General features: G+C 44.2%; 2 protein-coding genes across 7 annotated transcripts in view; one reads left to right on the forward strand and one right to left on the reverse strand.

Annotated features, from left to right (window-relative positions):
• The window catches only part of LOC122538420 (43 kDa receptor-associated protein of the synapse homolog), a 28,973-nt gene that overhangs the window by 4,262 nt on the left and 1,868 nt on the right, over positions 1–22,843 (forward strand). For 3 of the 5 annotated variants that reach the window (XM_043672469.1, XM_043672471.1, XM_043672470.1), the window contains exons 3-7: positions 4,054–4,208; positions 20,425–20,641; positions 21,393–21,544; positions 22,400–22,546; positions 22,682–22,841. In XM_043672469.1, the coding sequence (XP_043528404.1) occupies positions 20,627–20,641; positions 21,393–21,544; positions 22,400–22,546; positions 22,682–22,841 (474 nt within the window). In that variant the 5' untranslated portion in view covers positions 4,054–4,208; positions 20,425–20,626. Of the gene's footprint in view, positions 1–4,053; positions 4,209–18,393; positions 19,623–20,424; positions 20,642–21,392; positions 21,545–22,399; positions 22,547–22,681; positions 22,842–22,843 lie in introns of those variants that run through there. The other 2 variants (XM_043672468.1, XM_043672467.1) reach the window with 2 other exon arrangements.
• On the reverse strand, positions 1,855–14,932 carry LOC122538421 (myogenic-determination protein-like). Of its 2 annotated transcripts, none has more exons than XM_043672473.1 (5): positions 13,562–14,932; positions 12,666–13,032; positions 10,664–10,837; positions 7,055–7,133; positions 1,855–2,385 (listed from the first exon to the last, which is right to left on the reverse strand). In XM_043672473.1, the coding sequence occupies exons 1-5, from the start codon at positions 13,885–13,887 to the stop codon at positions 2,249–2,251; spliced, it is 1,083 nt and encodes a 360-aa protein (XP_043528408.1). In that variant the 5' UTR covers positions 13,888–14,932; the 3' UTR covers positions 1,855–2,248. The 2 variants fall into 2 exon arrangements, with proteins under 2 accessions (XP_043528408.1, XP_043528409.1); XM_043672474.1 differs by having other exon boundaries at positions 12,666–13,014; positions 13,562–14,928.

Below are 22,843 nucleotides of genomic sequence, written 5' to 3' on the forward strand. Positions count from 1 at the left end.
GGTCCTCAAATCTGCATCACTAACTTACAATCACGACCCTCTCTATACTAATGATTAATAACTTTCGTTAACAAAGTGTTTCCAACGCAAATATCCAAGATGCTAATTCTCATTGGACCATCGTATGTGCTTAGAAATCGAATACCAGAGTCGAAATTTTCGACGAGAAAGCATGGTGACAGATGGCGCGTGATTTTTTTTGAGTTTGGTATTAGAAGGAAATAGGCAGGAGAGAAGAGAAAGGTCGTAACGATTTTTATTTGAGGAAAATGGTGTGTCGGCGCGGTGATGTGTGGTCTTTAAAGTTTCCGTTCATGAGAAAACAAGGGGGAATACCAAAGAAGGAGAGGACAGATGTGCGTGGATGCGTGTCCCGGGGGACACACTTTGCAGGATGTTTTGAATACGTGCCGATATCGCGACAGGGGGAACACGTTGATAGGCTAGATTTTACAAGGCTTCCAATTTATCTGGTTAAAAGTAGTCCCTGGTTTCCGGAGCTAGATCTTTTGGTCGTGCCGACTGCAGCTTTTCAAAGACGCGTTCATAAATCGCGGTAAGACTCGAGCTGTCTCCGTGGGCGAAGAACCATATCGTTCTAAAAGAAAGAAAGCGAGAAAAAGCCAAGAGTCTATATAGAGTTTCGACTGTCTCTTCGTTTACAGTCTGTGTTCCGAGGTTCGAATAAAATCGCGAGCGCTAGCAACATTTATCTTCCCCCGCACTATTGACCATAAGTGTTTGGACAGTTGGTGCAGTTCGATTAGAAAGTTAATATTTTTCGTATTTCCAACTTTTAGAATAGGAGAATGTTATATTAATGTTTTGCTTCTTGCAACGATCTGTTAAATTGAAACTAAAACAAAAAATATACCTGCATCGTGCAACATCCTATGTTTATCTGTAACGAGTAATTAACGCTTCATAAAATTTGTAGAAACTTTTAGAATGTGTCTCAATCGCTCTAAATTCCCAATATGGAACAGACACACTTGAAGTTACTTAAATGTCTCTGCAAAATAAATTTTCATTCACCTTCAATTGTTCCTTGTCTATTCCTAATCAATATTCTAATTTTATCAATATTTTTAGTAGATATTTTGGGATCTGTAATATAATATATCCGCATTCCTACTATAATTATAACTTAGCATTTACTGTATTTGATTGTTTGAGATAAAATCAAACGATTAGATTAAAGAGTCTATTTGAAGTATTTTATATGTTTGTCCAAGTATTTATGGACAGTAGTGTAAATAAATACATACCTGCACTATCTCCTATAAGTATTTGAACAGCTCCAAATTATTGCAAATACATAAAATGCATGATCATTGATAGGAAAATCTAACGATCGTCGAATACATTGAATCATTTGAACGTAATATAAAAATATTAATTCTGTAATATCAAAATTCCGTAAAGTGCGATAATATCAGAAAAAGTTACATCTCTCTCACGTGAGCTATTCTCTAAATGTTTGCATGAAACAGAGTGAAAGTTAAGCTTTCTAAATGCGGTGTTAAACTAAATAGGCGTATGTTAAACTAAATGTGACGTATGTACCTCACCTTTGCATTAAAACGGTTCAATTGAATCGACGAGGTGTGCACGAGACAAAGGGGAAAATATAAGAAATAAAACAGTAAAAGAGAGAAAAACAAGGACTTGAATCAAGGACGCGTGTATCTTTTGCATGGCTTAACGTATTCCAATAGTATTTTATTATGCTTGCGTCGTTTATAAATTTGTATGTATCAATGTATGTATATGTATGCGTGTACATGTATGTGCATGTAGGTACAGTAGCGAACAGAAGAAAGTTGAAAAGGCAAATAACACGAGACAGTCCAGTGATTTTATAAAATGGAGTTATATTTAAGAAAAGCAATTGAATAGATATAATGTATATCTGCGCGTCTCATTTAGTACAAAAGTTGCTAATTCTTACGCATATATTACGCATATACCAATGTCATACAGGCAAACAAATAGTATCGGTCCTGATCTCTTTTTGTCCGTCGCTATATGTGCATGCACGTATCTATACACGTGAATTTATATACAAAGAGATAATTAATAGCAAAATTATCTCGAACGAAGCGACATTGCAGAGGGAAGGAGGCATGCGTTTACGCCGATGCATTTTAGGAACTTGACATGTCCACTCGATGATGTGCATCAACGGTGGTTCCAGGAACAGAGTGAATTGAGAAAGATCGTACATTTCCTTTCTTGGATCGATGTGTCACTGTTGCGAAGAATATCGGAGTGTGTCGGTGGTACCGCGAGCTGGTCCGTTGATGCTCTGGACGATCATGTTGAGCCGATCCAAGCTGCTTCCGCTGAGCTGGGACGATTGCGGTTCCACCGTTCCCTCGAAACCTGTCGAAAGAGACAAATGAGCTGCCTATCACGCTGAACTTTGCACAAAGTCCGATTAATACATTCTTGTCTTGCATCTTACATATTCTTTGCAAACAGGACAGAAACCGAAGAGAACGCGAGGAAATGGCATGCTTCGAAATCGATAGAACTCGAAACTTCCGTTCGCGAGTTAATCGAGTTACACGCTGTAAACATGGAACGTAACAGCCGTACGGCATACATGACCTGATTGCAACATGTTGAGGAAAATGTTCGAATTCTCCTGTTGGAAAACGAGGTGCGAGGTTGCTTTCGATCAACATTAATTGCATACGTGCGCGGATATTTTGCTGAGCTGGAAACCTGAGACATTTCGATTCGCCTCGAACTCGTATCTACTATATATGTATATTGACGACAAATTCGAATCACTTGAAAATCTGAACTCTTGAAAGCCTTGATCGTGGATATTTTGAAAGTATTGAGAGTTGCGATAATATTGGCAACGTGATTCCGTATTTTGAAAGCTATAGAATACAAATATCGTGGAAAAGAAAGTTCAGAGTTATTAAATACTTGTCGTGCTATCAAACCCGCGCGAAGTTTCAAAGACTCTAGAGATATTAACCTTTGCAAACTCTCGCGAAGTCTCAAGACTCAAGATTTCAATGTATCCAAGGTTTATTAAGACTTTCGTGAATTTCAAGCTTCGAATCAATGATTCGTTCGAAGTGATTCACCATGTACAATATCCAAGAATAATTGATGTTCAAGTCATTGTGATTTCCTGACAAATAATCGTACAACAATCAATTAGAAAACTTTTATCTTCACAGTGAACTATTCATTTGTTTCTGAAGTGTTTTTACATTCACGTAGCATTTGGGAATATAAAGATACTTTCTTTTTTCGCTTATCACAGCATGTGAAAACATTGAACAGTTTCTTTTGTGGCTGACTCTGCCACGGATTTGAAGATTGAAGTCTTCAAAAAAATTTAATACTGATGATTTCTCCTGGCTGTTTCATTAAACAGAAACAAAGTACAAGTTCAATTGTGCATTAAATTCGTTCGGACTTGTGTTGAACGATACAGCCAAAAATGATCGTACATCAAATTTTAAAGATTCACCGTGTCTCAGATGCCATCTGTGGCCATATGTACTGTGGTACTGTGGTTGACCAAAGAAGAAGAAGGAAAAAATCGCTTGTTCACATCGAGACGACTTAATTACACGATCTTCAACGATCTTCAAAGAGTACCGATTCGTTCTCGGTTCCCTCGATTCGTCCTTTAGCGTCGTGCCGAGCCGTGTTGGTTGTGTTTCTTCGACAGGGAAGAAGGGCACAAGGAACCTTTCACTCGGTCCCCATTAGCAAGAAACACGACAACGACGTCGCGAAAGCCTGTCGCGAGCATTGAATTTCCCTCGGCAGAGACCCTCTTTGTTTTCAATCACTTCGGATCGCATCGCGCACAGCCGACCATACGCAGAATTAAAATTCCTTTCCTCGAACTAACAGGGGGGGGGGGGAGGCTCGGCAATTGGAAAATACCGAAAAAAAAAGAACTTGGAATTCTGCACAAACGTAGTTTGCGAAACACGATTTGTTTTTTCCCCGCTGAGAGACGATCCTAGAGGTGAAAACGTTCCTACGAGAAAATTCTGACTTCTGATCTTTCAGATGCTGGACTTCCACTTGGAGGACGATGTAATAAAGAGATTCTACTTGGACGAAATAAAGAAATCGATGACAAATGATTGAAAGGGAAGAAATGGGAAAAGAAATCGACGAGAGGAGGAGAGCGACTCGGGAGAGAAAACGAAGGAAAATCGTTGGTGAGTGATAATGAGAAAAGATGGAAATTTGGAGAAAAAGATAAATAAATGACAGTGGCAAGGAAATTTTCGCGAGGGACGAGCGAATTCTGGATGTAGCAAAGTATGTATTTTGGACGCAGCTTCCGCCGCGTTTAAACGGCCATTCCGTTGGCAAAAGGATGGTCCGGCGACGATGTGTCATACTAATGTACCGTGGCAATATATGGCGCTTTGAGACAACTTGAATTCTCTCATCGTTCGACCGATCCACCAAATCATTATACGAAAAATACGTGGATATGGTCATCGGCTCAAATAAAAGGAAATGAATACGCACGTTCTCCGATAAGTTTTAATTGTGCCGTGTCGCAACGCAACTGACGAGTAGAATGCGAATTTTTATGCATCACGTTTGTGCATCACTTTGAAGACGCAAAGATGCATATGATATGCAAAAATGCAGAAACGAACGCCAAGTTAAAATATAACAACGAACGCATGGAAATGCAATTCACGATTTTGTGAAATGAAATTTATAAATTTAGACACGTGCGAGATCCATAAAATTTAAATATCACGAATTAAACTCGCGATGCGTATATTGTTGTATTCTATGAACAAATGAACGTTATAACGAACAAGGTTCTAGAACGAATTCTTTCGTTATAAAATACTTCACTGTCCAATATCCAAAAATATACATATAACAGTAGTTGCAGTATTCAGAAGAAATGAATTTCTCTCCAGGTTTCATTTCTTTGGTTGTATTTATAAAAATTTGAAATGCATAAAAATTCGCAGTCTAGTAACGAGGTGAAAGTAAATGGTAACTTTCTAAGATAGTAATGGTAGATAACGTAGATAGTACAGAAAAAGTAATGGTAAATTTCTAAAGAAATTTTTTTTAAAAAAATACTCGAAATTCTGTAAATCGTTCTGTATCGCAGGCAAAAATTTAATTAACTCCACTTTTTGAATGTTTGTTTAAATTTTAATGCCAAAGCGTGGCTTTGTGTTGGAAATATATTTCTTTAATAATTAGACTTACCGCTAAATGGCAAAAGTCCTTTCGACCGTAGCATAACAAATAATTATTCCAAGAATATTCTGTTCTACGTACTTTATTATCTAAATATTTTCCGTATACTTAAGCGTGATTTCTGTTCGCGTTTAAATTTTAAGAAGAACCAATTTTAAGAATTCACCGCTTCTTTTTCCCGGAGAGTCGACCGATCTTGGCAAATGAACGTCTCGAACGTGATTGCGTTACGTGGCATAACGCAACGCTTGGAACATTGATCGAAATAATCAGGATCCACGTTAGTGGGTTACGGTTCGATAAATCCGTTGGCATCGTCAAGCCGCCCGTTCCCAAAGAAGAACTTGTTTCTCATCGTTGCAACGACGTCTATTCCTACCGCGGGGCGCTCGCAAAACTCTTTTTCTCCCCGATTCGTGGACGACTCCAACTTGGCGAACGCGTCGCGGTGTGATCGTGAATTATAGACTGTTGCGTTTAACGAGAAACTCGTGCCATGAATTTCAACTGCCATCATTTCCCTCTCTCCTTCCCTCTCCTCCTCTCTCCCGTGTATCGCTCTTTTCCTTGTTACCTGCTCCTCCAAGTTGGTGTCCAAACCGCTCAAAGTTATCGTTACTCTGATAGCCGAGGCAAGCCGTTGGAAAAAAAAAAAAAAAAAGAGAAAAGAACTCGGCGAACCGGGCTTCTCGAGATTATGGGTGGCCGTTTGTTCGCGCACGTTCACTGATTCTGCGACTCGTCCCCGCGGCAAACGAAAACGCGTCGTTTTTCTTCCCACTGACTTGAAATATGTTTCACGGTGCCCAATAGCCAGATATTCATTAACGCTAATTAATCTCGAGTTATTTTAACGATCAGGAACAGCGGGATTATCCGAGCGTTGGTTTTGGCTCGCGAAGGGATACGGGCTTAGTCGGCGACGCTATGAAAATTGGCGCAAGTGTGCTGCACGGGTATAGCCTGCGTATAGTATATCCCCGATGATTCTTCCCCGTTTTCGAAAGCGGCGTATCCGCGTTGCCGCCCCGCGTTTCCGTTCGATTTGCTCGTGCGAAAATTTCCCTAGCGCAAGAGATTCGCGCGAAAGCGGAGACGAGAGGTGATCTATTTCGAGAAACTGGGCCAATTAATTCCACCGTGTATTCGGCAGGTCGGAAAAACAGGCAGATCTGGTGAAATATCGGGCGCGAAAATAGCTAAGAAACGGGGTTGAGCATCGAGCGATATCCAGCCGAACAGAGAGAGAGAGAGAGAGAGATAAATACGGGGACTGGCCGCGCGTGGAACACTCGTTTCGCGATCTTCACGTTTCGCTGGAAGTGCAAGTGTTAAGGTAGGGTGTAGAGGGTGGTACCACGATGTGCTACCGTGAACCGTGACGCGTGGCGCGTGGCTTGCAGACTGTGTCGCGAGCGAGTAACGCGAGCCCGCGAAGAGGAGTCGCGAGTGAGACGCGAGCGGTCGACTGTATCGGGATGGGAGGACGTTGCATTCGTCCTCGGGAACTCACGGGTGGGCTATCTATAGCAGCGAGTGTAACGGAATAGAAACGGAGTGTCACTCAAGGGTGACAAAACTCGTTAATACCGATCTGCTTAATGCTCCGTCTCGTGTCAAGCATTAATCTACTTAAAAATACCAGTATATCGCGCGCGCTACGATCCCCCTACCATTTTGGAATCGAGTCGAGCGCGAACAGGCCTAGAGAAGCCGGTCGTCGATGGGTCGCACGCTCCTTAATAGTCGCTTCCTGTCTTTCCACGCGTTTTCAGCGTAGCGACACGAACGAAAATTACCGTTTCGTGGATAGAATCTCACTCACCGTTGATGGGTTGAAACCTCGCCAGAGGGTCCGAGAACTGTCTCAGTCGTTCTGTCACGTATCGCGGAGAAGCTGCATCCTGCAAATAACGAACCAAGCTTCTGCGATTATTGGCTCTAACCGTTCCAGTAAATTATGAGTATACTGCACGGAGGTGTTCCCGCATACCTCGGTGGGCAATCAACTGCGGAATGATTACTCTACAAGCGAGAATGACACGAGCAGAAAATATTTGTTCATCGAAGACTTTGTTTCTTTTTTTTTTTTTTTGAGAGAGAGAATTGTAATTTATCGAGTCTGCTCGAATAACGAACGGCAGAAGTTATTTTATCTCCGAGAATAAATGAAACACGTAGAGTTTTAAAATTTAATTTTCCTGAAAATAGAGTTTGAATATAGCCAAGAATTGGCTCGTAGTTAAAAATTGATTATGCGCTTGGTTAAATTTTCAAATTGAATTTCTTCGCGGCACGTTTGTGAAGAAATTGTACCCTATATTTTTGGCGAAGGTGGAATAACCTTCTTTATTGATTCCTGATCAATTCAGAATCAGCTAAATTTAAGCCTTGAATGAATAGATTTTATTCTTTCTTTTCGATACAGTTTTGCAGTATTCTTGTTCTGTACAGAACAATGGTCGGTGATATCGGTATATCGGATCGCTCGCGAAATAAAAACCTATCGGAAATGTTCGGTTAGGTTATATAAATATCGCACAGTGTCTCGAATTGTTGCGTCGCGTAACCACGTGTTACGATCAAGGATTTCACTTGCTGTTTTTTTTTTTTTTTTTTTTTTTTTAAAGAAAATCGAACCAAAATTGTCAAACAAGTTTCGAGAAATATTTGACGATTGTATCTGGTTGAACGAAGAGTTCGCACGTTTTTATTCTAAATAAATTCCACTGTATTGTAACTTCAATGCAAGTTCTCTAGTGGTAATTCAACAATTTATAATATACTATCCTCGTTTATTAGCTGCGTTTTCTAAACCAAAATCTTTCATATTACTATTCTACTTTACAAATGTTTTCTTTTTTTAATCATTTCTGAAACTCAAAAAGCAATGTGTGTAATAGCGATAGTAGTCACTTTTAGTGGATTTTTAATAATGAAGAGCCGGAAATGAAACGGTCAAAGTGTACTTGTAATTCAAAGTGTACGACGAAGAGGTAGAAGAGCAATTTAAATTCAGAAAACCAGAAAAATAACTACAAATCAATTAGCATAGCAGACGTTCAACCTATTAAATTATCAATGTTCAGCATCAACGTACGAGAAGCTTATCAAGAAGAAGGGTAACTTTCTCGAATAAATTGCCGATAGATATTGCTTTCTTCGCCTTCTATCAAATACTAAAAATCGTATACACATTGTATCCGTTTCAGTGTATATCTATATACGTCGTCGCAGGCGACTATTCTTGGAGTAAAGGCAGTTCGTTGCCGCAGTGTTCATTGCTTCGTATCGTGAGTGCGTGCATACGTAAAGTACTTACGTTCATGCGTTCGCGATTTGTTACAAAAGGCCATCGTCAACCAGATGTACTTTCCGCGAAGATAATAGTTCTACCTGGGAGGAGATTCAAAATTGCGCTCGGTGGACGCGCTAAATTCGAGATTGCCGAAGGATTTGGAGAAAATCCTTCCAGCGCAACGCGAGTGGCGATAGAAGAAAAAAGATGGAGCACGGTTTGTGCGATGTTTTGACTTTTGATCGGAACGCTGCTGCTTCGTTGGTACAAGTTTGAGAAAACGACCGCGGCTTTTTTGGAAGATGAACGCGATGAAACTGTGGACGCGACGCGACGCGGCTTGGGAACGAGACGCGAAGTGAAATCGAGGAGCTTTTATCGTAAAGTAGGATACGTTAGCCGGCTGGTGCTCACGAGTAAAACGGCTGCTTTAAATAAGCACGATGTTTGTTCTGGAAGATAGCTTCGCGTCCCCGATGTCGGAGGTCGATACAAGTTGTCTTCTTTTAAAGTTGAATTTCTCGAATGTACAGGGTGTACCTGTTATTGTGGCACGATCGGTTAGGGGATGACTTTACGCGCAAATATAAGTCGAAAGGAAGAAAGAACTTTCTGAGAAAATCGAATTTGAAAATTTATCAAGTACATTTGAATTTAACTAATTCTTATATAAATGATGAACGAGATGTAAAAACGAGTCGAGAGGAAAGAATGAAATTTTTAATTCAAGACTCTCCGTTTTCGAGAGAATCAAGCTTGAAAATTTATCAAGTACTTAAATTTAACTGATTCTGGACTGGTCAGTAATAAATAACGAACAGAAAGTTATTCTACTAGCGAATGTAATTTTTTCATAAGGCTTCAATTTCATAAGAATCAAATTTACAAACTAATTCTTAACTAAATATTTAAACTCTTTCCTGGAAACAAAATCGCCTTAAACAGAAAAATCAATGTTTCTCATCTACTTTCGCAAGTAGAATAACCATTTAACGATTATTCATTTCTGTTAAGTCCACAATTAATTAAAATCAGATATGTATATGTACTTGAGAAATTCTTCGAGAACTTGAATTTCAGTTTTTCATTATTTTTCTTCGACTTAATATTTTAGAATCATCCTCTGGTCGCTAGTAATACCACGGTCAGAGGTACTTTATAGAAAAATCTTATTTTAGTTTATCTCTCCATTGTTTATCCAAAAGCAATGAAAATCCTCGATCGAAGATCATTTACTGTCAAATTTCCCCACATACTAGATTTTTCTAATCTTTTCTCGCTTTCTTTGCAACCTATACGCTTTCCGTCTTCTATACAATCGTTTCAAGTATATATCGTATTGCTCTCGATTCCGTGATTCTTTCCCTCGATGCTCGTATCCTGCGATATTCTATTCTCCCTTGTACCGTACAACGAAATATCGAACTTCATTTTTTAAAGAACAGCAACAATGATAGCGAGCCAAGCTCTAAGCTAACGAAATTTCATTCGGAATGGAAGAAAAGCGTGCGCTAACGTGGCACGAATCGATGCGCAGAACCGAGCTTATATTTAGCAAGGATACGAGTCGACCGGTTTGCGCGATACGAAATACCAGGAAAATATATTTCATTGTATAATCCCCTCGAGAAGAATCCCGAAGTAGCCGACTAGCTTAACTCTTAGCTGTTCCAGCCGGCCGAATTCTTTTATTTCCAACTTCTTCACAATTTTAACCGAGCTGCTTTTCCTGGTTCTCCAGGAAACTCGCGTCTCGTTAATTTATTCATGTGCCCGAGTCGAATCCACGCGTGAAAGTATGACAATGCACGACGCGTCCAACGATTATACTTTCCCTTTCCGGACGTCGCAAAAAGATGTCTAACCGTGGAACTTAATGTTCATATGCGAGCGCGTCATAGTCACGTGTCCGACACGTGTTTGGCTTTGCCGGTTCTCGAGAGGTTATTCCGTCGAATTCGTTCCCCTCGCTTGAACATTGAACACTGAATAATTTCTACGGGAGAATTGGCGATGATAGAGCAACGAAATCGACAGATGGCCACCGTGTAACACGTAAGAAAAAACGTTGAAACACCTGAATTCGTGCAGTTTTGGGCTTTGTGAATTATCGGAGGATAATTCGTGTATACTTACCGACGCGTTGTCGGTCGAATCATGATCCTGAGTCACGGAAGATCTGTTGCTCTGCAACAGCGCCTCCAGACCTTCGATGTACTCGATCGCGTTCCGTAAAATTTCCACTTTCGGCAATCGCTGATTAGGATTGTTGCTCGTTCTCCTTTTCAAAACTTCGAACGCCTCGTTCACCTGAAAGATAGACGAGATCGATCACACGCATTGTGAAATACAAAATCACAGGGATTTTTCATGGGTGAACGTCGATGTCTTTAAAAATTTTCTGCACAAGTTATTATAACTGCAAATGTAGTAACTATAGATTACTATGGATTTCTTTTTCCCTTTCGCAATTAATAATAAATTATACTTACAATTGGTTTATGTTAGTTTTTTTGCTCTTTTATTTCTATTTGTTCCTTGTATTATTCTTTATATAATATATTTATATAATTTATATAATATAATATATTATATTTATATAATTTATACATATATATATATAAATTTGTATGATTACGTGTATCTTTATTTTCGTGTACAATTGGGCTTTCATTCGTACGTGCCAATAAATTATGAAATAAATCGCTGCTAATCTGCAGCGTGAAATATTTGCCTTCAAATTCGGTCAAACATATCTATATATCTCACTTCTAATGAGACTCTTTAATCTAATTTTGATCTTTGATCTTATGTTAGGCACACTTGTATAATAACATATATCACAAATAGAAGTGGAAATATATTCAGTTAAATATTTCAGTCATAGATATCCCAAAGGAGTATCTGCTAAGATATCGATAATATTTTATGTCTCCGTTTCGTGTTGAAATTTTAAAGCGATTGAAACGTCTGTATGTTCCCATTTGCATTCTAAAAGTTTTTATTTCATTTCAAATTTTATGAAATACCAAGTATTAATTACACACGAACATACAGGTATATATCTTGTTTCAATTTTAGCAGATCGTTTTGGTCCATTTATTACAAAGTATAGTGAGATTATTTTAAAAAAGCTACCATCGATTTCGACGAGTTTTTAATGTATTGTCAAAATTATCATCTTGAGTGTAATGAAAGTTTTTGATGACAGTCGTTATTGTTTAAAAAATTGTTATCAAGAAAAGTTTATTCAAAGTTACATAATTTAATACAATGTTTGGACATTCATTTTTATTTGATAATACACATACATAATTTCTATAATACATACGTATGTATTTTACACGCAATTTTATTTATTTTCTTTCGTTTATTATTTTGAAAAGAAATGTCTAATTTTTCGACAAAATCGTACGTATTTTTAAACATAAATTCTGCTATGTAGTGATTAAAATGGTAATCTCTTCGTCGATACGTAGAAATATTTCTACGGACATTAATCGTTCGACATTTCATGTATAAACGTTCGGATCAATGTCTGGATCAGTGAAATTCATTGCAACACGACGTTTATACATATTTTTATTTATTTGTGCGTATGCTTTCCAACAATCGCTGTGAATTACTGTCCCAGAAGCAGTCTTTCGAAATGAGAGGCAATAATACTTTTGCTGCACGGGATGAAACCGATAACTGGAAAAAACTTCTATGTCGAAAATCCATTGATCTACGATCAATGTGTCAGAAATTCGTAAAATTTCATTTTGAGACGATGAAATAATATAACTTTCTGATATAATATTCATAAAGGATATCAACAGCGTTTCGTTAAGGAAAACATTTCGGTAAAAGAGCTATATGCAATTGAGGAATGTGATCAAGTATTCTAGATCAAGTGTAGATGGTGTCCGAAGAATTGTGTATCTTTCGGTAACAATGAACAACGACTGCCATTAAAAACCTTGCTCAAGATGATGTTAGAAATTGCTGTTGCATACATTACGTTTGTATGTAAGAAATTCTTTGTGGAAACAGATTTTGTTATATATTTTCACAGAGATATCGTCAAAAAAAATGAAAATAGATGTGCCAATACTATTTTGACCCACTGTAGGATGTACCTCTGCTTCTAACTAACCTTTCTCAGACGCCTTCTTTCCCGCAAGGTAGCAGCTTTTCTTCGATCGACGGTGACGGTCTTCTTCTTGCAGGCTTTGCAAGCCCAGAGCAGACACCGGCGTGGTCCGTGGGTCGAGGCGGTGTCAGCGGTGTCTAGAGCCGCGTGAGGATGTGGCACGTGCTCGTGCTCGTGCTCGTTCGACTCGTTGCTTCTTTCGCTCGATTCGTTAGGTTCGATTGGCTCGTTCGATTCGTTACCCTCGGTGCTCTCCTCCACGGAGCCGGACTCGCCGAGATCGGCCGAGGCATCCACTGATACGACAGACGACGCGTCGTCCGAGTCCACAGCGTACTTCGACGCTCGCGACCTATCGACCCACCGCGAACTTTTACCTTTTCACCTTTATTTTTCTCCTCTCCTCCTTCCTCTCCTTTCCTTTCTTTCCTCTTGCTTTCCTCGCAAGAGAACCAGTCGAACAGTTAAGAAAAACTGTCGCGTTGCGCCGCTCCACGTGGATCGCGAGATCATCTACCACCGTGTTTTACGAAGAATGTCGTTCCCAATTGGAATCGTTCCAGGTGGTTGACAACACAAGATCCACGGGAGCACGGTTCGGTGCGATGATGGATTCAAGATGGTTAAACGCGGTTAAACGGGGCACGAAATACGAAGTGAAAATGGTTGGACGTGCGATAAAACCGTCGTCGCGAGTTCATTCTCGAGTTATTATCAATGGAGGAGCGGTTGCTGGCGTTTTGAATTTCGCTTCGAGTCTCAAAAAAAAAGAAAAAAGAAAAGAAAAGAAAGGAAAGGAAGAAAGAAGAGAAGAGAAAGAAGCGGCAGAGATGACAAAGAGGAGACGACAGTTGTCGAACCTCTCGACGAGAATGAAAACGATGTTGTGTTGTCGTTACCGATAACGATGAGAGCTGGTAGATCCTAACGCGGAGTCGTTCTCGGCTGTTTCGATCACTCGGTTGCCCGGTTCCTCTTCCACGTTTCCCTCGGACAGGTATCCTTGCAGGCACTCGATCGCTGGATCATCGGTAGACGCGTACGTGTCTCGTCGTCTACGATGATGATGATGATGATGGTGATAATGATAGTGATGTCGATGGTGATAGTAACGATGCAAATGATGATGGTGACGAAGTTGTAGGTGATGGTGGCGATAAACGTCGTAGGATTGTCTACCAACCGGTTGACAAGCGTAAGACACCGTGTCTGTCACGAGAGTCATCGTTTTTCGCGAGACACATCGATACGAGGCTCTTCTTCGCGCGGTCTCTTTTCTCTTTCTTCTTCTTCTTCTCTCTCTCCTTTTCTGCCCCTTCCACCTCTTCCTTTTCCTTGGTTTGAAACCAAGCGGAACACGTCTTGGACACTTCCGTCGCCAATACGTTTCCGCGGGGCAGCCTCGTGATTCGCGATACGATCAATTCTCACGTCGAGAGCAGCACCACGTATCGCGACGAGCGATCGCGATCGTCGCGAGCAACGGCCACGTTCCGGTTACCATTTCCGTTCTCGTTAACGACCTGTCGAAGGATCGATCGATCGAACGACCGGGCTCGATTTTCAGACAAATCGAAACCCACTGAAGATGATGGCCACGCGAACGAAAGATACACGCACGTTGTTCGGAAAATCGAGTGCAAATGTACAATATCGTACAGATCTGTGTGAATGTGTGAAGAAGATTGACGATCGATAACCGAAGGTGTACGAGACGAGTGGCAGTTTTTAACGAAGCGGAGTGAAGTGAAGTGAAGTGAAAAGCGCAAAATGAAACCGTCACGGCACAGAGTGCGACGAGAGCTTTCCGACAGCCGGCGCGTGGCCCTGAAACGTGCGCGAATGCGGCCCGCAAGCTCTCCTCTCGTAAGAGAACACGCTCTCGTCGACTTTCCTAAGCGGCCACGTTCGCATTCGCGTTCACGCTCGCACTCGCGCTCGCGCTCGCGCTCGCGCTCGGTAGGACCACGTTCCACGACCGCCAAAACCCACACGCCTAGCCAGCTACGTTCAAACACTTTACGAGCTACGTTTAGCAGCTGGTTACACCCAGATGGATTATTTTCGACGAGAAACCGACCAATTAGAGACCGTGGAAATTCTCCGGGATCGACCAGCATCGTCCCGCCTCTTCTCCTTACCCTGCTCGAATCTAATGGCTGGTCAAATCTCGTCACACCGGGGTGTGGTTTAACCGTGTGTCGATACCGCGTTCCCGATCTTTCCGTTTTCTTCCTCGCGATTCGTCACGACACCCTGCTTTCCTCCTCCGCTTGCTTTCCTTTCGACGATCCATCCTCCTGTTCGCGATCCTCCGCGTTGCTTCACGTCGCTTTCGTCGATTCAAACGCGCAACCCTCCTCCCGCTTCCCCGCTCTTCTCCCCAACTATCTCGAGCTTTCGTTTCGCGTGTTTGATCGCCGATGAAAATCTCTTCATCGACCGGGCCATTGACTAAAGTTACAACAGGCTGGCCTTCAGCTTCAAAGATTCAAAGTGGAAATTACGTTGACACGGTAAACGAGGATGGTGACTGATCGCGAGGCGAAGCGAGGCAGCGCGACGGATGCCATCGTATCTTTTCGTACTTTGACGCGTCAGGGACGCGATCGACTTTCTCTTCCCCCTCGAGCCACTTCGAGCGTATCGAACGGAATAAAGCTTCCAGAGGCGTACCTCCCTCCCCAGAGACGGACAACGTGGAATTAATTTCCGCGTAATCAAATAGAACCGCGGGAAATTAATTTCCGTGTAATCGGACGGGAAAACGAAAAGAAACGAGCGATCGTTGAACGAGGCTCGAAGAGGGAGGGGGGCGGGGAGGAGAAACGAAGGAGAGAATTTCGAATCAGAGCGACACGACAGAGAAATACGAACACGCCGGCTAGATTCTACGAATGACTAAGATCGACCTTGAACCGGTGGCCCCTTTACCTACATAGCGAAACGACATCGCGGAAAGGGACACCGGCGCGAGTGACAAGCGGCATTTTACAGTTCACGAAAGATTTCACGTAGATCTGCAAAACGTCGCGGTACAATTGGAAGGAATGAGACGCAAGGGAGGAAGAGCCAACGCGAGAGTTTCAGTCTCGCGAGAAACGCGGTGGATCTTGCCGGTGGATCCGCTATCGACGCGGCGAGATAACAATGTTTTCTGCGAGAATAACACGGTGCTCGTGACGTAAGCACATTGAACGGGAATTCGTGTGTAGAAGCGCATATCTGAGTCGACAAAAGTATAACACGTATGCATGTAAATGGTAGTAAGTAGCTAAGCACGAAGAGAAAGTTTGATACGTGTGGCAGGGGTGGTGGTGATGGTGGTGGTGGTGGTGGTGGTGGTGGTGGTGGTAGTGGTGGTGGTTCTGTATTGCACCCCCGTGAACGGCCACGGTTCTCGTGAAATCTCGGAGCGGCTCGGCGACGATCGTGTCGAAAACGAAGAGGGAGAACCGCGCGCAACGCGAACGATCCGGATCAGAGGAGCGAGATGAAAAACGGGTCACTCTCTTCTCCTTTCAGGATTCGGTTGGCTGGGATACCTCATCCGGCAAAGCTGAAAGTTCAGGAAAGGGCAATGCCTCGCCCATTTTTAGGGAAACTCGCGGGTCAAGTTAGATAATTAACGCCGGCACGCCGCCTGCTTGTCTCTCCCTACCCGTTCACTTCGATTTACTTCTCTCCGAGTGGACGATGAGCGGACCCTTTCGTTCCAGAGTGTATCCACGTCCTTCGTGGAAAGACGGTGTCGAATGCTTGTTTGCGACATTGATGTTCGCTCTGTTCGGTGATTTGTCGAAACGTCCGGCAAAAGAGTCTCGTCTCCGCTAGCGAAAGACGAGAGGAGTCCGAGGTGAAAGAGGAAGATCGGACAGGAATCGTTGGCAGCTGCAACGAGGCTAGAAGAGCCGAAAAGCACGTAGGGATGGGCCGTTGCCGGATACGGAAGAGATTCCGTTCCTCTGTGTGCTCGATCGCTCGCGCATCCCCGCGAGTGTGTGTACATGTGTACCCGTGTACAGGAAGGGAAAGAGGACAGAATAGAGCAGGGGTTGCAGGGAGTAGGGGGGGGGGTGGAGGAGGAGGGAGAGGGAATGGCAATGATCGGTGGAAAGGAGAGCCGAGGTAAAACGTGGCAGGGCGATGCGGCAGGAGGTGAGGAGAAAAGCGAGAGCATAGAGCGAGGGTGACGACGCGAAGAGGGTAGTGGATGGTATTGGAAAGCGTGGAAGAGAAGCAAGACGACGAGGGGAGCGGAGGGCGTGAGAGAGAGAGAGCAGGGAGGGAGGGGTTGAGAGGAGAGCATGGGCCGGGGGTGGAAGAGAAGAGAGTGAGAGAGAAAGGAGAGGGGTTTCGCGAGGGGTTTGCAAGGGGTTTGTGAGGGGTTTACGAGGGGGCGAGAGGTGGTTGGGAAGGAGAAGAGAGAATCGGTCGGGTCGTGTGTTGCGGGCTGCTGCGGCTCGGGCGCGACAGTTCTACCCCGACCATTGCCGGTTGATTTTCGCGAGGCGAGCACGGTACACGAGGCAACGATAGGTGGACGACATCCTCCCGACGGTTCGGGAACAGTCGAACCGCGGATCCGATCGCGATCCGTAACGATTCGACCGCGTTTCCGAGCTTTTCGGACCGTCCCATCGCCGGTGGAACGCGCGACGCGCGCTCGAGGTCGCTGTTCGAGGTAATCGGACAAACGTCATCCGCGGCGGCAAGGCGAAGCAACACGAAGGAGACGCAGAAAGAAGAGGTGTAGATCGGGCAACGATAGAGAAGAGAAGTTGCGAAAGGGGAGAAAAGAGGGTGTCAGGCAACGGCATGTGGAGACGTCTTGAACCGAACGAGATCGTCGCTGTTACCAATCCCACGTACCCGAGATGCCACGACACCACGCGTTTTAATCCCAAACGTGTACGATTCGCCAACCTGGAACTTGCAGCGACAGATTTGAAAGCTGAGTTTCCCGCAGCTTTGAATCGACGCTGGATATCGTCATCGACGAGAACCTCCTCTCTATCAGTCTCGGCCGCCGTTACGATCCCGAGTCGACTCCTTCGTCTCGAAGACTCTCGTTCGATGTTTTAATATCCATAAAGCACGAGAGAAACGAGCTTCGCTTTTCGGTACGCGAGACGGAAAGGGTGGCAGACTCGCGATTACCTAATTCGCTCAGTGATCGCGTCACTCAGTAGGCGTCGGAGCCGTCTCGATCGTCGCGGATTAAAAAGACAAGGAATAATCTTTGATCTCGCGCGAATTTCTTCCACTTCGCCCCGATTGTCTGAAGTTTCGAGTCAAAGGTGCGTGGGTGTTTGTGTAGGCGCGCGCTGCCGCGCGCGCGACTACATTTCAATCAGCTACCCCGGGACAAAGCTGGAGATGACGAGAAACAAAGAAACAGAACGAACGAATCGATGATCGAGAAGTTACGCGGGAGAAATCGGCATAGCGAGGGAGCCTGATCGTGAGAGACACACGCCGTGTCGGTTGAGTAGCTCGTTGCGACGCATCGCGCGTCGTCGATCGAGATCGAGCAAGTGACACGATCATTTCGGACAATGAAACGGACGAGTTAACGACGCGATGCGTTACGGCCGAACCTTTTCGGTCGTGTTCTTGCTTTATCTTTAGTACCATTGTGTTCGATACATACAAATAGTTGTTACGTATATACATATATACATATATATATATATATACATACATACATACATACAGATATAATATACATATACATATATATATATCTATATATATATATATATATATACACACACAAATGCACGTTCTCGTGGCTCGCACGAGTACTTAGACACGAGTACGTGACCGAAAATTCAGCAGCGCGCGCGAATATATCTATATGTCTCGTTACTACGTCACAGATTATAGAAATGTTATGCATTTAACGATAATCAGATTTAATAGGAAAGGGGGATAAGGCCTGGAACGCTCGAAGCGTGGAAGCACAAAGAGTCAAGTATATTATAGTAAAGCGCGAGAGTCGTGGCTTTCCGAGATATCGCTCGATCGGGCAGGTACACGGTCGATTGGGTCGTACGAAGATAGTTGAATTGAAAATAAATTGCCAGGACGTTAATTATTTGCTGCTTGATAGTCGATCCCTTTACGTGTGGCTCGATTCCTGGCACTCGTCGAATACATCCCGTCCCGCGTTACCCACCACCCACCCCCGTGGCCCAATTCTTCTCGTTTCAGTCTCTCTTCCTTTCCTCCGTTCCTTCCTTCCTTTCTTCCTTCTTCGCCTCTCTCCCTCTCTCTCTCTATCTCTTCTCTTTGTATCCATCTATTTCTTTCCAACTATATCAATCCCTTTTCGGCCTGTCCGTGGGAATCACGCTGGATAAACTCTCGGAAAGCAAGTTCTTTCGCGCGATGCTCAATTAAAACGCAAGTACAAAGATTCGCGAAGGCAGAAGCTCTATTTTTCCGAATCGCGCGAACGTAATTTACTCCGTCGACACGCAAAAGAGAAACTCGTCCAAACGCAAGGATAACGCAAGGATGCGTCGCTGAACGAAGCTACCTCAAACGTTGTTTCGCTGCTTGATCGGCGTTATCGTCGCGCACGTTGGAGGCGTAGCGGAAGGATCATTGCCAGTCGACTCAGTCCTGGATTTTCTTCGACTCGAGATCCGAAACGAGTAGTCGCGAGATTGAAAGAGTCGAGCCGACGAGCCGCACGTACACCCGTAATGGCACACCGAGCGTCGACGCGACGTAACAAGAGGAACATGCTGTGCCGTTTCGGGACGACAACGATTCGCGTGCATCGTCGAAGGAATGCCGCTGCCGACGAGGGAAGTTGAGATCGAGCCACGGGAAATCGATATGCTCTTGTCTCGCGGGTGTATCGGAACACGCATACCGAAGGACGAAGTAACGAGGAAAAGCAGTAGCAATCATGTCGTGGGAATCTATCTCTTCGAGAGATTACCTCGGGCAAGTATCGACCCGAAGTCGAGAAAAGGAGAGAAAGAGAGAGAGAGAGAGAAAAAAAGGAGAAAACTCATTCGGACAGGGGGAGTCGAGTGGACCGATTCGTTTGCCTGCTCGAAATGGGTTTCGGGTTCCTCCCGAGTGCCGAAACGCGGAAGGAAACGGAACGGGAGGGGCAATTGTCGCGGTGCCGCGGCGGTACTCGGCAAGTTGGTATATAGGTCAGGAAAAGAGGTCACAGGTGCCTCGCCCACGGTGACTAGCACACAGGTCGTTCGTCTCGAGCTGGCAAACGGAATTCCGCGATCGGATACGCGCGCCTCTCCGATATTATCCACCGCCGTAGTCGTAGCAGCCACAGCGACTAATTGCTGTTGCTACTGCCGTTCTTGTTGTTGTTGTTGTTGTTATTGTTATTGTTGTTGTTATTGCCGCTGCAACCAAATAGAGATGCGTCGTATCACGTCGTAAAGTTGATAAATTCCGTCGTACGCGCGACAACGGGATCGCTCTGTCGGCGATGTGATCGGCGAACGCGATCGCGTTCCAAGATAATAGTAGCTGGAGAATAGAAGGCCGAGGGGTCGCAATGCGGTGGTACGTTGATCCGAAAACGTAGATAGATACGTTGGCGGTAAGAAAATCCAGATACGGCGGATGGAACGATGCCAAACTGTCTTCGGTGACACCGCGTGATACAGGCGTTCCTCGATCTCGACGCGGTCGTGCTCGTTTGGCCGGCGTGTCGAGAAAGGAAAATGCACTCGGCGAGAGAATTGAACAAATCGTTGCTGGAAATTTACAGCGGACCGGCCAGTCATCAACTCTCCGCGACCGCTTTGCTGGGGAGTCCGGACGGATCGCGGCATCCGCTGGATGTCTGCGAGTTCGCCGAAGAGGACTATCACCATCAGAACTCGAATGGGAACGGCCATTACCAGAACGGCAGGTCCGGCTCTGGTTTGTGGGAATGTCTGGTAGGCTGTAGACGTCGCTTGGACCAGCACATGGCGCGAAGACGGGTAAAAACAGCATCACGGATTTATCTATCTATCTAGGGCGACTGTGATTTTTTTCTCTTCTTTCTTTTTTTTTTTTTTTTCTTTTTATCGCGATCGGCGACCTCCGCGCGCAGCCGTGTCCTCGTCACTTCTTCTCCCCCTTCTCTCGCCCTCACGGTCATTGTCGAGAACTCGAACGAAATGCACGCGACGTTGATTGCGAGTCACGCTAGCTGTAAAATCGATCCCTGTTAATTCGTGTTCTTGCATCCTTGCGTCGCGTAACCTGCGGACGGACGCGCGATCACGCGATTACGGCATCATCCGTAAAAGAGAAGAGAAGAAAAACGGGAGAGGAAGAGAGAGGATGGGAACGAGGAGGAACGAGTCAGGAAGGGAAAAGGTTTCCGGTTGATCGGGAAAGCGCTTGAAGCTCGTCAAGCACGTTAAGTTGCGTTACGTTTACGCGTTACCGCGTCGTAGTCTGATCGCTTTGCTCCCTCCGGTATCGCCGAGGTCGACCGTGCGCTATTTATGTTACACGGGATCGGCGGATCTTAAACCACCGGTGGAGGAAGTTCAAGGCCGAATCGATACGACCTTCTCCCTCGTCGCTTTAGCTTAGCGATGTTACGCGCGACGTTACAAACGGCACTTGGAAACGCGTAACGCGACCGATTTCGTTTTCCGGGTGGTACGAGGGCAGCCGCGAACAACCCGCTACTTCCGAACGAATGCCAGTCTCCACGCGTGGTTATTTCGCTTGTTTCAGGTGGAACAAGGCTTGAAACTGTACCGCGCTCATAAACAACAGGCTGCCGTTCGCAAATGGAAAGGCGCTTTGAAGAACATCAGACAACGAGAGGATAAATTCGCTCTTCTCGGCTATTTGTACCAAGCTTATATGGATTGGGGCAAGTACAGGTACGTATTCAAAGATCGAACGGAATAATTCTGTGCTTCAAGCCACTTCGATAGCCTCGCAAATTCCCTTCGAACTTTCAAATCTAAAGCTCGTGTCTCTCTCTTCTTTTTTCGTCAAATTTGAACGTTGCTTAAAGATCTTTCGTTTCTTGTGCGTAATTCGAGTCGTAATCAGAGACGAGTGGTCTTGGTGTCAGAATAAATGAAAACTAGGATGGAGAACAGGACAATAGAGTCAAGAGGAAGGCAGAACGGGAGAGACGGATAGGAATGGTGGAGAGACGAATGAAATGAAAAGAAAAGAAAGTAAGAAAGTGAAAAATGCGATGACGATGTTTCGTCGAAACCGAGGCTGTTAAATCCTCTTCATCGTTATGATCACTGTCAGCCTTACACGTAGCTTAAACTACGAACCAGAAAGAGAAATAAGTTTAACAGAGTGATAGTATATTATTATTATAAGCAAGAGATAGTATTTAGTCAGTGAGACGCACGACATTTGAAAGGAGACACGTTCGAAGATCCTTGACACGCTAACCAAGCTTTTTCATTGGTCTCTCTGGACGCGAGAAGCAAGATACGGGAAAGATACCAGCCAGCCAACCAGTTGGTCAGCTAACCAACGGCCTAACCAACCAACAAACCTCACGTTAGCTATTGCTTGCGGATGCTCGTTACGCTCATTGTCCACTGAAAGGGCATTCAGTGCACTTCGACCTCGCCACGAATGGAACTCCCGATCTTGATCGAAACTCGTCGTCCGACATCTTGCTTCATTCTACCGATTACAAATTAGAAACACACTAGCATAATGCCGCGATTACGATTATTCTCATTGTATGCCTGTATTTCCAGAGATAGCATCGATTTCGGGCACAAACAATTGTGCATATCCGAGGAATTGGATTCGCCGAACATGCGGGCAGAGGCGTACTTAAATCTAGCGAGGGCGCACGAAAGATTGGGCGCGCTCGATAGGGCCTTGGACTATGCCAGACATAGGTATCCATCTCTTTCTCTAAAATGGTATTCGCTCTATGTACCATAAGTACACGTTCGAGTTTTGTCGCCATTGCTCGATTCGTCGACTCGGCAAGGATATGAACGATAGATATTATTCTATACGTTGCCTCGCAGCTTGTACAATGAATGCGATCAGTGCGCGACTGCTGGATTGGTTCATCTGACCGTAGGCAGAGTTCACTTGGAGCTAGCAGGATTTTGCAAAGCTTTGGAAGCTTTTCAAAGAGCTCACAAGATTGCTCATTCGATTCAAGACCCGTCGTTAGAATTGCAGGT

The sequence above is a fragment of the Frieseomelitta varia genome, unplaced genomic scaffold, assembly GCF_011392965.1.
Source record: "Frieseomelitta varia isolate USP_RPSP 00005682 unplaced genomic scaffold, Fvar_1.2 scaffold_997, whole genome shotgun sequence".
Lineage (NCBI taxonomy): Eukaryota > Metazoa > Arthropoda > Insecta > Hymenoptera > Apidae > Frieseomelitta > Frieseomelitta varia.